At 56.4% G+C, this 13,467-nt stretch overlaps 1 protein-coding gene across 2 annotated transcripts in view; it reads right to left on the bottom strand.

Moving 5' to 3' along the window:
- Mllt1 (MLLT1 super elongation complex subunit) overlaps positions 1-13,467 on the bottom strand; it is a 45,866-nt gene that overhangs the window by 6,033 nt on the left and 26,366 nt on the right. The window contains exons 4-6 of one of the 2 annotated variants that reach the window (XM_055617761.1): positions 7,517-7,660; positions 4,770-4,895; positions 1,969-2,499 (exon numbers count right to left, since the gene is read on the bottom strand). In XM_055617761.1, coding sequence (XP_055473736.1) covers positions 1,969-2,499; positions 4,770-4,895; positions 7,517-7,660 — 801 coding nt within the window. The remainder of the gene's footprint in view (positions 1-1,968; positions 2,500-4,769; positions 4,896-7,516; positions 7,661-13,467) is intronic. The other variant, XM_055617762.1, reaches the window with a different exon arrangement.

Raw genomic sequence — 13,467 nt, 5'->3', positions numbered from 1 at the left:
TGACCACGGAGAGGAACAGAGAACAGTGCAGGGACAGCCGATCTTCAAGGGCCAGGCCCCTCTAAGCCCCTCCCTCACCTGGGACAGAGTGGCTACAGGCCCTCCCCTGTTCAAAGGGTAAGGTGGGAAGAGGACACACCCCTGTCATGGTAGAGCTCAGGACCCAGAGCTGAGTAGCCCTCAGCCCTGCCCAGAACAAGGGACAGGGCAGTGCCCAGCCTAAAGAAGGCATGCAGGGAGGTCCCTGCCTGTTGAGCAGCTTGGGCAAGTCTAGCCTACCTGGAGAGCATACTCCAGACTGAAGGAAGAAACTGTCTTGTGCGGGGCTTACTGCAGCCTGGCCCACGGGAGCCCAGGTTATGCTTGTGAGGGCCTCTCCTCTCGGCCACCTTCCTACTGGCCCAGGGAGGCCCCAGGGAACCTGTCCTAGGCATCCATGAGTTCTGTTCACCTTGAGGCTCTCAGAGTGGCACATCACAGACTAAGCCTGGAGTCAGGGAACCCTCCCTCGCACACACCCAACCTGTTTTCTCTAGGCACCCAAGTGAAGAAAGACGGCTGCTGCCTGGCATTGTTCCAGCTACAGCAGGCTCTAGTTTCATGCCTCAATTTCCACCTGTAAGGGAGTGGCCTGACAGGACCCTGTCAGATGTCCTAGCTACTAGGCTCAGGCACAGGCCAGGAGCTAGTGGGGATAGGTGCCTCTCCCAGAAAGGGCTTGGTGGGTTTATGGTGGCCCATAGACCTCCTGGTGTCCTGCTTATCATAAAGACCCCAGGGACAAGAACTAACAAAATCTGGAGACACTTCTTGCCAGAGAGACCCAGGAGGTGCCCAGCAGGTGACGATAGCCCTCTAGCTGCCACACTTCTCACACGTCCCTTTGTGGCTAGAACTGGTCCAGGAACCAGAAGGGCTGGGATGTAGACAGCAGTTTCAAGCACAGAGGCAAGGCCACCAAGCTCACAACAATAGCTCTCCCTCAGAACTGCCCATTTCTTCCTCCGGAAGCCTATGCTTGGCCGAGGCCTTGGCAGCTGTGGCAGCCGCTCTGCCTGGGGTGCTCCTGGGTAATGGATTGCCTACTCCTCTCCAGCCTGGAGGCAGCAGCCCTGGTAGAGGGAGGTGCCCATGAACGTCTTGCGAGGGAGAAAACATCAGCCCACAGCTCTCAGGGAGGGCTGGCTGCACAGCTGCCTAAGTGCCCTGTCCCGGCACCTGGAGGAGGAGAGTGCTCCATCCCCCAGACCCGCACTGTCATGCAGCAGAGGGCAAGCCCTGGCTGCTGACTGAGATGGTCCCACACAGTGACTGCCTTCGAGACACAGGCCTGGACCCCACACACTCCTCCAGTACCGAGCCCTGGAAGCTCCTGACAGGTTGCTCTGCTTTGCTCTGGCTCCGCAGAGCTGAGACACTTCCCCTAGGGCTGTGCAAGGCCACCAGCAACCAGCAAGCACCGTGGCAGGAGCACCAGGTTACAGAGCCATCGTCTCTACAGCTAACAGCCTGCCAGCCCCACACCAGTTCGGGACAGGCCAAGGACACCTTCAGAGTTGCCTACTCAGGGCTTTGACACATGCAGGCAATTTTCTAGGAGTTGGCCAACTGCACCCTACACCTTGCTGTGTGGGGCAGGCGCAGGTGACAGGAGAGACCCCAGGAAAGGAGGTCCATATGGCTCTGGGGCCATCACTCGGCCTCCTGATGGGGAGAGAGGGGCCAAGACCCAACAGGAAGGCAGGACCACAGAGGGGTGGGTAAACTGTCTGTCTGGTTAATCAACAGTGTCTGGCTAGCCACCAAAGCCATAGCCCTTCTACTGGGTGGCGCCAGGCTGGAGCTCTGAACCCCAACTGCTACTTAGCTCATATTACCTGGGGAACCAGCTACTACAGTACGGCAGAGGAGCGCTGTTCTGGGGAAGACGGCAGCCTGGCAAAGGGAGACCCACCACCATCTGCTCACCTCTGACCGGAAGGAGGCCTCATCCTCTGAGTTTGAGTCCTCGGCCTGCAGGGTCCGCTTGGCTTCCCGCGGCTCACTCTCCGACTTCCCCTTGTCACCTTTGTTGCTGCTCTTGTCCCTGGCCACCTTCTTGTCAGGAAAGGAAGAGGCACGGGGCGAGGTACCCGGGGCACGGCGTGCCCCCTTTGACCCGCTCTTCTTAGGTTTTTTGGCGCTGGGCTTCGGTGAGTCTGTAGCAGCGGGCCGCTTACTGGAGGCCTTGGGCAGGGTAGGAGGCTGGGGCGCTCCTTTGGGGGACAGACTCTCCAGCTTGGTCTCCTTTAGGGCCATCTTGGGCTCTTTGAAGGCAGCCTTGGGCGGTGGGGCCTTCTCCTCCTTGGGCAGCTTGCGCGTGGCATCCTTGGCACTCTTGGGCTCACGCTCTGGCTCCTTGGAGCAGCTCCTGCTCTCTGAGTCCTTGCGTGGCCGCTCACGGTGCTCCCTGGCCACCTTGTGTGGTTTGGACGCCTTGCCACTCTCCTTGTTGGCGTCCTGCAAGGCCAAGGGCAGGGAAGGTGAGGAAGACGTGTTAGCGGCAGGTTGGGGCCGCCTGGCTCTGCCACCCCGACCTGGGCAAAGGCTGATGCGCCTGTTTGAAATGTGTAGAGAGAATCCGCAGAGCGAAAGCGTGCAGCCAACAGATACGGCAGAGCCGTGCCCACGAACCTGTGGGGCCATCAGCGCCTGCAGCTACCCACATCTGGTAGGCCCGAGGCTGCACCTGACCAGAAGGTGTTGGTCAGCCTCTCTCCTTGAGGCCCTAGTCCACGTCCTCGGTGTTTGCGGCCCATCCTGGAGTGCTCAACTCACGCCTCCACCAGTTCCAGCCTTCTCTTCAGAAGGCCTAGCTAGTGGCTGGGCAAAGAGCTCAGAGCTAGCCAGGCGACAGCTCTTCCCATGCAGACCCATAACTAGGACACAGCCAAAAGTACCAGCAAGGACACCCAGCTGGTGGTACAAGCACCTGGCAAAAGGGTCTCTGTAGCACACTTGTACCACCCAGGTGTCTAGGGACAGATGAAGTGGCCTGAGGACTCTGGCCTATGCCATTGGCCATGTTCCTATAAACCTGACAAGGGACACTGCAGTTGGCATGAGGCCTAGCGATGAATGCCTCATAAAGACTGGGGGGAGGGGAGACTGTCCCCCAGCAAGCCACAAGGGAGGCAAGAAATGGGAATCGTGTGGTCCTCATCCTCTCTTGCAGAGGACAAACTTGCAGGAGTGTGGGCAAGATGAGAATGGCTGTGAGTGGTTGACAGGAGACCCTTTCCTGGGGTCACACCTGGGCAACTACTGAGTTCCAGGCAAACTAGCACTCCACAGTGAGCCCCGGTCACAAACACTGGGAAATCATTTATATGTGTAAAAGCACAGTCAGGGAGGATGGGCCGTCACAGGCTCAATGCTGCCCTCCCTCCTGAACAGTGAAGAAGTGCATTTCAGAGAGGCTGCCAAAGCTCATGGCCCGATGCCCATCAGGGTGACACCACCTGTGCCTCCAGGGGAACAGGTCTGGGTGGGCCTAGTTCCTGCCGCAGGCACCTGAGGACAGTCTCTGAGAGGTTCACCTCCTGCTCATTGTGGCCTTGTGCGGCCACCAGAGACTGATCAGCCAGGGTAGCACTCAGGGCCTGACACTCAGGTTTGGACCATGCTCTAACGCTGGGGCTTCTGGGAGAGTCATCCAAAGAGAAGAATTCTGCGCTGCCTAGAAATCTGTGGAACCCCATGCAGCATCCCACAGTGGTGCTAGAAAAGGCTGGCCACCAGGGAGGCACCTGCGAGACATGCAACCTTATCCTTCATTGCTTCTGTAGATTCCAAACAACAAGGGCCGGGTGGGAAGCCCCAGGTTGCTAGCAAGGCCTGGCCTCTCTTCCAACCTCCAAAGGTCAATGAAGGGTGACATCAGGGCCTGGTTAGAACTCCAAGATGCTGACCAGCTTGAGGATGTCACAGGCCTGTTAGCCTTGTGGAAAGAGGTGGAAGGAGCCTGCCCTGGTGCTTGCTTCTCTTCCTGTGGTGCCCATGGATAAGATGGCCCAAGGGTGCTCGAGTCTCACGGGGATGCCCAGCTGACAATGCCCTATAGGCAAGTGAAGCAAGAAGAAGGTGAAAATGAAGGACAGACATACAAGGTCAGCAGTCACCCTGAGAGGGTCCCAAGAAGGCCAAGTCCCGGGTATTGCCAGAGATGGACCTGGGGTTCTGGATTCAGCTGTTACAGTGGCGCTAACAGCCCTGGCCAGCTTGTGGCTGGGGTGGCTGGTCCAGAAGGCCCAGTGAGAACTTTCCAGAGTGCTGAGCAAGGGAACAAAATGTGCATTCTTGAGATTCAGCTCAGTCTCAGGCATGCTACCCGAGGGACCACCAAGCTGGCCCCATGCTAGCTAGCACCGCTGGCTGGCAGACCTAGAAGCTGCAAAGGCAGGTGTGGCCTGGCCTTGCAGGAGCCAAGAAAGTAGCAAAGGGACCAACGATGGAGATGTCCTGCCCAGTGGCTGGGGGCAAATCTCCACTGGGCAGGAAAGAGGGCTCACGAGGCCTGTGACTGAAAAGGAGCTGGGTGCAGGATGAGCGGCCAGATTCCAAGCAGCGCTCCTGGCCACACTAGCAAGTGAAGCGACAAGGAACAGGAGCAGAGGCTCAGGATGTAGGTGGCAGGTGTGTAGGGCTGGGCTCTGCAGATGGTGGAAATGGCCTGCAATTGCCAATGGCCAGGCCCACGCTCCGCAACGCTGGCCTTCCACCTCACTAACCTTGGAGCCGTGGGACGGTTTGTTCTTCTTGGGGTCAGAGAAGGCAGAGAGTGGAATTGTGGGTAACATGGGGTAGTCGGGACTGGGCCTGGACACCGTGTCCGCTCCTTCGGGCATTACCATCACCTAGTGACAAAGAAGAGATAGAGGTTATCCACAGGCGCCAGGCAATGGGCTGGCGGCCGTGGAGCTGGCCTCCTGGGGAGGGAGAAGGGAGCTGGAGGCCAGCTGCCCAGAAGAGTCACAGGTTTGTCCTTGTGATGGAGAATGGCCAGGGACCAAAATGGCCTCAAGGCCTCCAGGATGGACCCTGGCCAGCAGACTGCAGCCCTGGCCAAGAAGATTCAGAGCCTACAGCAAAACAAGAGATGCAGCTAAGGCCACAGACTGCCCTGAGCACTGAGAAGGAAGCTGGAGGGAGGCACAGCAGCAGAGGCAGAGGCTGGTAATAGCAGAGTGGCTTTCTGAGGGATCAGCACAGATGCGGCTGGGGATAAGCCTTCCTTAGTTCACAAACAGGCAGTTGGAGCTGGCCACACAGAGCCCAAGCAGCAAGGCAGAGGCCAAGAACAGGGCCAAGGGCAAGAGAGGGTAAGAGAAGAGCCGCAGTGGCCAGTGCTGGGGTTGCTGAGGGTCACAGGCTGAGACGAGGACCGGCCTGAGGCCCAGGAAGTGCTGCCCTGCTTCAATAGCTCCCTAGACACCTATAGTAGTTTAGGGCTAACCTTCGAACAGCGAGTTCACATAAAGGTGGAGTTCAGCTACTGAGGACGCAACACTGAGCAGAGTGTGGCAGATTGAGAAAGGATGGGGGCTTCGGGGAAAGGATCTAGGCTAGCAGAAGAGGTGGGCTTGGCCCTGGTCACCTGGGCTCCGCGCCTATGCCTTTCATCGGGGAATGCTGATGCCTCACGGTTACATGACACTGCACTGACAGAGGGCGGTAATTTGACCTGCCCTGCCGTGACTTGCTCACTGGAGCCTGCCCAACCACAACAGAGGAGAAGCTACAGGTTGTGTGTCCCCAGCTGGGCCTCATGAACACCAGTTCCTAGAAGCATCTGTGAGGTCCGAGCCCCAGGACAGTGGTCCCATGAGTAAGCAGCCTTCCAGGGTAGGAGCCCAGCGCAGGGCACCAGCTCTAGGGCAGCCAGAATTCGATGTTCCCCACACGGCTTGCCTTTTTCTCCCCTCGCCAGTCTGCTTGGCCTCCAGGGTAGGCAGCTTGTGTTCCCTGCCAAGATGCCCGAGGCCAGGCAGGGATGGCGCATAGAGCAGCTGCTGCATGGGCCAGGCTCCCTGGTGCAAACAGCCCCAGGCTACCAGCAGATGAGACACAGAGCTGGGCACCAGCTGGCTGCCTCGCTAAAACAGTGGGACCCCAGTCTAGTCATTCCTAGAGACAGAGTCCAGTACAGAACCTAGAGCCACTGCAGGGCCAGTGCATCTCTCCAGGTCCCCAGAGCCCAGAGCTCCTGGACAACAAACATCACCCCACAGAGATTCACAACCCAGAAGGCCAACAACGTAAGGCCACAGTTACCTGATCCCAGGAGTCATCTGAGAGCCATCGTTCCCCAGCCAGGACACTTGAGACTGTAGAGTGTCTGGCTGGCCGTCTCCCTGGGGCCACTCTGGGACCTCACTGCAGTCTCTCTTCGAGGCTGGCTGGACACAACCTTCCCTCCCTGACCCTCCTAGGCTGTGTCCAGGTGATGGCCTGAGACCTTCTCCGAGCATGGATGACACCTCCTCCAGCACCTGAGGCTTGCCTGGAGAGGCCTGAGACACCGACGCTCCCAAGAAGCTGACCTGGGGCCCAGGGGACGCCCACACACGCTGTGGATGTGCGGCACCTGGTGCAGCCTTTGCACACACCACACCCCCTCAGCCATTCCAAGACTCGAGGGCAGAACAGCATCACGTATGTGCACGCATCGCAGGCTGCCACTGACCCTGCTACCACCCAGGCTCACAGAGCCTCCCTGGCAGCATTCGCAGCCCACTCAAACCCCCAGCAAGGAACAACTACTTCCATTGTGAGGAAGGCAGTTTCTGAGAGACCTGGCCGTACAGAACCAGGAGAATGCAGGCGCCAGACTCGAGACCCACACCCTGGCTGCCACAGATGCAGGTAAGAGAGCTAGCCACACACTCAGATACCACCAAGGAACAACAGCACAGGCCTCTCACACCACACAGTCCCCACACCTTTTACACACACAGACACAGGCACACCATCTCAGACACCACCACACAACGTCCTACCTTTACACACTCTTCACCATCGTCTCAAACAGCAGCACACATCCCACACAGCTCTACCTCACGGCCCCGGCATACCACACACAGTACCCACATACCACATTCTCCTAAGCAGGCACCACATACAGCCTACAGCCTGCAAAGAACACACACCCCTACATTAAACATACACACACCTTCTACACAACCATACATGCCACATACATGTCCACAGAACCCAGGTAACGAACCACAAAACAGAACACAACACACTTCATGCACAATCACACACTCACAGCAGACCATTACCACGCACCGTGGGCAGCCATACAAACTACCCCTCCAGTGCCCCAACGCCTATAGCCACACAGCCCTTGCCAGACCACCACAGAACTGGGCTGGCACACGGGCACGCTCTGTGACCTGAGGTCACTGCAGGCGGCTCTGCCAACTTGTCCTGCAGCGGCTGGCATGGAGCAGAGGCGGCAGGCAGGCGCACTCACCCCGCCAGCCATGAGCAGCTTGCAGCGAAACTCGGTGGTGGGGTTGTTGAAGGTGAGCTTCTCACAGCGCAGGTGGTTGACAGGGGGGTTACCCTCCAGGTTGAGAAACAGGTCGTAGGTGAAGCATACCTTCCTTGGCTCCTCCTAGAATACAGAGCACCACGAAGTCATGAGCAGTCAGCGGGACGGCCCGTACTGCCCAGGACAGGGCCTTGCCCGTGCTCGTCTCCAGCCCCCCTTCTCTTCCCGAGTCCCAGATGCTCATCTCTTCTGCTCAGAGGACTGACAGCTATTAACAACGGGGCCCGCTGGGATTCCTGTCAACTTGCAAAGCACCAGAGAGGATGCTCTTTCCCAGGCCTCGTGGCAAGGCACCTCCCTCACACATACACTTCCTGAGTCTTAACCTAGACCTGCTGCTGCACAGGGCCTCTGCTCACAGGGCCATCCTGTGAGCAGAGCAGCTGGAGTGGGTCACATCACGTGGTTTTACCACAGAAAGCCCCCGAGAGCTACCACAGACACCAAAGCCCAGAGGATTTGTGTGCAGTGATGTGGAAGTTACAAGAATGTTCTCTGGGGGATTCTGATGCTGTGCAAACAAACTACGCCATCCAGGCTGGCCTTGAACTCTCAACGTGCCAGACTCCAGCCCTGAGTGCTGGATGAGGAGAGCACTGCCATGCCTGTTGCCACCCCCCGGGCTTTTGAACATGCTGATATGTGTCAGAAGACTGACTAGTGACATGGGTGCCAGGACAGCACTACACAGAAGCGAAACCACCTTATCAACCAATGGTGCTGTCACAACTAGACAGCCACACAATGAGAAATGGAACCCCACTTCATCCTGCAATCAGCAAGTGGCTCAGAGGGAGGGAGCTGGCTCAGCATGGATGGGCACTTTGTCATGCAAACCTGAGGACTCACATGGTGGAAAGGGAGGGTGGCAAGCTTAAGAAAGCAGGGACAAGAAAACGGGATAGTCCTTGTCCCTACAAGTTTCAGAAGCTGCTGAGACCTGAAGGTCTAAGGGCTGTGACTAATGGTCACCAAGGGACAAAGAAGACTGTGACACTAGTCACTGTAAGCTGGGGTCCTGACACCCATGTGGGAGGTGTCACCGTAGCAGCGTTCATAGCTGCTGGGAACCAATCATCGCAACAGCTGCCAAGTGCTAGGCACGCAGGGCTGAACGCCAGCAACTTCAGTCTCCCATCCCGCTCGTGGCTGGGAGTATCTAGTCAGCCAGCACAGCCCTCGGTCTTGGGCAGGTTCGGGAGTCCCTCTCCTTCTGACTTCTTGTTTGGATGTCTTAACAGGAAAGCAAAGCAACTTCAACATCCTTGATGAAGGACTGGCCCTTCCTGAGGGGTAAGAGGGCCTGTAGGGCTCCCCACTCACAACTCTCAACACAGTAGAGATGGACCCAGCCCAATGAATGATAGCAGCTTTATTTTTTAAACCCACTAAAACATAGCGAACCAGTGAACTAACCAGTTAGCTAACCAGTGAGATTTAAAATAAACAGATTCAACCCCTGAGAAAACAAAAGTAATCCTATCAAAATCCAAGCAAACAGAACAACAAAAACCACTGCACAAAAAGCCAAGATGCAGGACAAGAAGCCTCTGTGAGCAAGCCTGCCAAGTACTCCTCCGGCAGGTAAGGGAAAGAGCAGCAAGGGTCCCCCTGGCTTCCCAGGTTATGTGGGTCAAAGCTTGCTCAATAGTGACTGTATACGCTCTGAGGACTCAAGGTGACGCAGAGCAGGGGCTCAGCCAACAGTGTGCCATCCCAACACAGCAGCAGAGTGGCCCCTGGGTGTCCTGTTCATCTGATGGCATACCTGCCACTGAATGGGTCCTCCAAGAGTTGTGAGAGAAGGGCAATAGGGGCGAGGCTAACCTTGTGGGTGAGGACCCCAAGCTTACATGTGGGTTTCTGCACAGTCTGGGAATGAGACAGGAGGCTAGCCTAGATGAAGGGGGGCTGTGGACCTTTTGTTCCTGACACGAAAGAGGAGATGAGAGGACAGGCTCGCGCAGGTCAAGAGGCAGACTGGAAATCAGAGTCTACAGCAAGCCCTGGCCTCTCATGCCTAGAGCCAGCACTCACACTGGCTCCCTCACCTGACTGCCCTAACTGGATCCCAGACAGCACGCTGTTCACAGAGGTGGACCCTGTCTTGGCTGGGGTAGAGATGACCTGGCACTCATTCTGTGTTCCCTATAAAAAGGATACAGGCAGGGAAAGGAGCACGTCAAGGAGGGAGGACAGAAGAGGCAGGAAGTTGCTACTGTGTGACACAGGATCTGGGCCTAGCCAGCTGGCCCACAGCAGAGATGTGAACTCAAATTGGTGCCCTTGGGACCATCAAGCCTCAGGATCCAATGCACCAACTGAGAGAGAAACTGCTCAGATGAACTAGCACCCTCCCCCCCCCGGGGGGGAGGCTGGTCAACACCAAATAGATGCCTTGGGGACTCAGCAAATTATCTGTAAAATGAAGGGAGGGGGAGAGGGGAGACACTACAGTGGAAAAGGGACCAAGGAGAACAGTAAGTGGGGCTCAGAGACCCTGACTGGAAGAGAAAAAAGGACTAACCTCAGTCTAGTTAGCAGGAAGACAGACTTGAGGAGGGCCCAGGCCAACTGCACCCCACTGGTCTCAGGCTGCTGCTCTGCTGCAATGACTAGAATGGCTATGTAGAGCTGGCCCAATATGGCAAGCAAAGACCCTAAGGAGAAAGGGCCAAGTTCTTGGGCATGTGCGTGTGTGCACTCACGTGCGTGGTACATAAACCAATGTCTTCCTCAGCCCCTCTGTAACCTCTTTTGTGAAGCAGGGTCTCACTGAATCCAGAACTTTCCAGCTGTCAGCTAGCTCGTCACTGAGTCCCAAGCATCCCTTGGTCTCTATCCCCAGTACAGGGATTAGATACACACCACACACACAGGTTTTCCAGGGTGCTGGGACGTCCTCATGCCAGTGTGGCAAGCTCCTTCCAAGCCCTGTTCTTCATGGAATGACAGGGAGGGCAGCCTGGGACGACACATTACTGCTCTAGTCCCTCGTGCTGACTCAGGTGGGAGACAGCACAAGGAGACAGCCTCCCTGAGGACACAGCCTCTGAGAAGTGGAGATGTGCTTATCCTCACAGTCCTAAAGGCCAGCAGTATGTTTCCACCCCTTCCCCCGCAAGGCCTAGGTCCTCAGTCACTTCAGCCAGTCCTCACTTGTCCCAACTTCAAGCAACTTTATCATAGGTCCCTTGTGCAAAGCAGCCACCCATACCTGCCACAGTAGGCAGTGAGCCAGCGTCTCTCCAGCCTCAGACAACTGCAATGCCATCCAACTGGCTGAACCAGTGCTGGTGCCAAGGGGGGCAGGAGCCCACACAGCTCAAGAAAAAGGGCTTCAGGGCCTGGACCCACTCCCTGACCCTTGGTATGAGAGAACAGCGGCTACCATGAGGGCCCCTGTGTGCTACGAGCTGGGGGTCCACTCATATGGACACTGAGTGTGGCCTGAATGTGACCGAGTTTCCAGATCCAAGGGTATGTTCACAAGAGACGCTGCTATGGGACCACCCTCAGCTTCATGCCCTTACACAACAGGCAATATCGCTCAATGCTGAGGGCGAGTAAGTGTAGGAGAGGGCGGGGAGGGGAAAGAAAGAAGAGGGAAGACAGAAAGCAACCCTGAGACCCAACCAAAGAGCCAAGGCCTGCCCTGATTGCTGATTTAAATCTTAAGCAAAACAGAGCAGTAAAACACAGACAGACAGGGTGGGAAAACTGTACAGACAGACAAGACAGACAGACTGACCAACCACACACAGACACACACACACACCTGGACTGGGTGGGGCTCAATGACAGAGTATGTACGAGGCATGTGAGAGGCCCTGGACTCTACTCTCAGCCCCCAAAATACAAAGGCAAGAAGCACGGAGACATCTCTGAGGCAATAGGAAGCAGCGTGTAGAGAGGCTAGGGCTGCTACAGCACAGGTCACTGATGAGGTGTCGGAAAGTCTTATCTCTCACAGACGTGCAGTGGACTGTTTACAGTCACACAGTGAGCCAGAGAATCGGCAGGGCTCACATCCAAACACTCTAAGAGCAGAGAGAGAAGGCGCCGCAGGCAAGCCCACAGCTGGCAGGCAGCCCTGCGCTTCTGCATGGCTTCTAAACTTTTCTATCTGCAAACCACTCCCTGCACAAACCCTGCTCTGTCACGACCTCCTCACCCCTTTACTTGGCAGCCTCTCCTGCACTTTCCCAGATCACTTGAGCCACCAGGCTTTGCTATGGCCAGGCTTCAGCAGCATCAGAGACATTCCTGAGAATGTGCTCAGACAGCCATACCACATGTAGCTCATCTCGCTGCCCACGCCCACAGGGCCTTCCCAGAGACTCAGTCAAAAGCCCACCCTCTCAGGACCCCTGCAATGTGTACTGGTGCCCACTCTTGCTGCAGCAAGGGAGAAGCATCACCCATCCCGAAGAAAATCAGGACAGGAGGTCCCTGGTGTGTGGTGCCATTGAAGACCTAAACAGCGGCAGGCACTGCACAAGGACAAGACTGTGGGGGAAGGCAGGAGCACCTGGGGCAGTTGACGGACCAATGACATGGGTTGGAGATGGCCTGGGTTAAGAACACTTGCTTTTGCAAAGGACTTGGGTTTGGTTCTCAGCACCCACATGGTGACTCACAACTGCCTGATCACTCCACTGCTAGGGAATCACACACCCTCTTCTGGCTCCTGCAGTACCAGGTCCACACATGGTATGCAGATATACACACAGGTAAACACTCACTCACATGAAATACACACACGCCCACACATGCTCGCGCGCGCGCGCACACACACACACTTCAAAAAAGAAGAATGAATCACTTAACCCAAGCACAGGGTGCATGCTTGAGGAGAGCTCAATCATCCCTGGCCATACAGAATTTGAGAACAGCCAAGGTGCACAAAGCCCTGACCCAAAATAAAGCCAACAGCCAGGAGGCTGAAGGACTGGTAGTCACTTCGGGACACTCTGATGGCAGGGCAGGAAGGACAGCCCCAGGTACTGCAGTGTGCATGGCTCAGGTAGGGGAATCACACACTGGGAACCCCCCTCAAGAAAGAGCAGAGCCACGGTGCACCTATGGAAGGACTGGGAGCCAGGAGCAGCCGCAACTCAGACACTTCCTGTGCCGATACACTGGAGCCCAGTGACAAGTGTTTACGATGGCATCCATCACCAAGGCAGGCCCAGGCCTCCTGACAGAGCTGGCCCAGGGCTCTTCACACTGCCATGTCACAACCCAGAAGGGGCCGAGTGAAGACTGGAACAAATGAGAGGTTGCCAGGATGATTTCAACAGGCTGTCTTTGGAGAACTCAGGATCAGAACCACTATGGATCTAACACATGGGCCCATATATAGTGTGCAACTGAGATGGGTATGTGACTCCATGGGCGGGACTGTGGTGGGCCATTGCAGGTCTGTGGACAGTGTCCTTGAACCCAGGATACCTAAAGACAGACGGGAGTTAGATCAGGCAGTCTTCCTAAACCAGGAAGACTCGCTAGGCTATCATGTGGCTGGCAGCAGGGGATGACTATCTCAGAACCCACCAACAGATCAAGGCGGCCATGAGAGAGGCTCTCCCCAGTTCAGTCCCAAAAAGGAGCATGCAGTGCGGCAGGGCAGGACTCAGCAACAGCACAGGAAGATGCAGGGAGAGCCCAGGAAGACAGACCACCAGCTGTTCCTCAGGGCTGGTAAGGGGAGGGGCAGGGGAACTTCTATACACATGACACAATCCTAAGCAAGAAAAATTCAGACAAGGAGTCACCAAGGAGCTAGCTGAGCATGGGGCAGCGCCTGTCATCCCAGGGTGCAGGAGGCTGAGGGAGAAGGATGCCAAGAAGGATGGGTTATAGAGTAA

The sequence above is a fragment of the Psammomys obesus genome, unplaced genomic scaffold (assembly GCF_907164565.1).
Source record: "Psammomys obesus unplaced genomic scaffold, mPsaObe1.curated_primary_1811, whole genome shotgun sequence".
NCBI classification, from domain to species: domain Eukaryota; kingdom Metazoa; phylum Chordata; class Mammalia; order Rodentia; family Muridae; genus Psammomys; species Psammomys obesus.
This window is presented reverse-complemented; position numbering and strand designations above follow the sequence as displayed.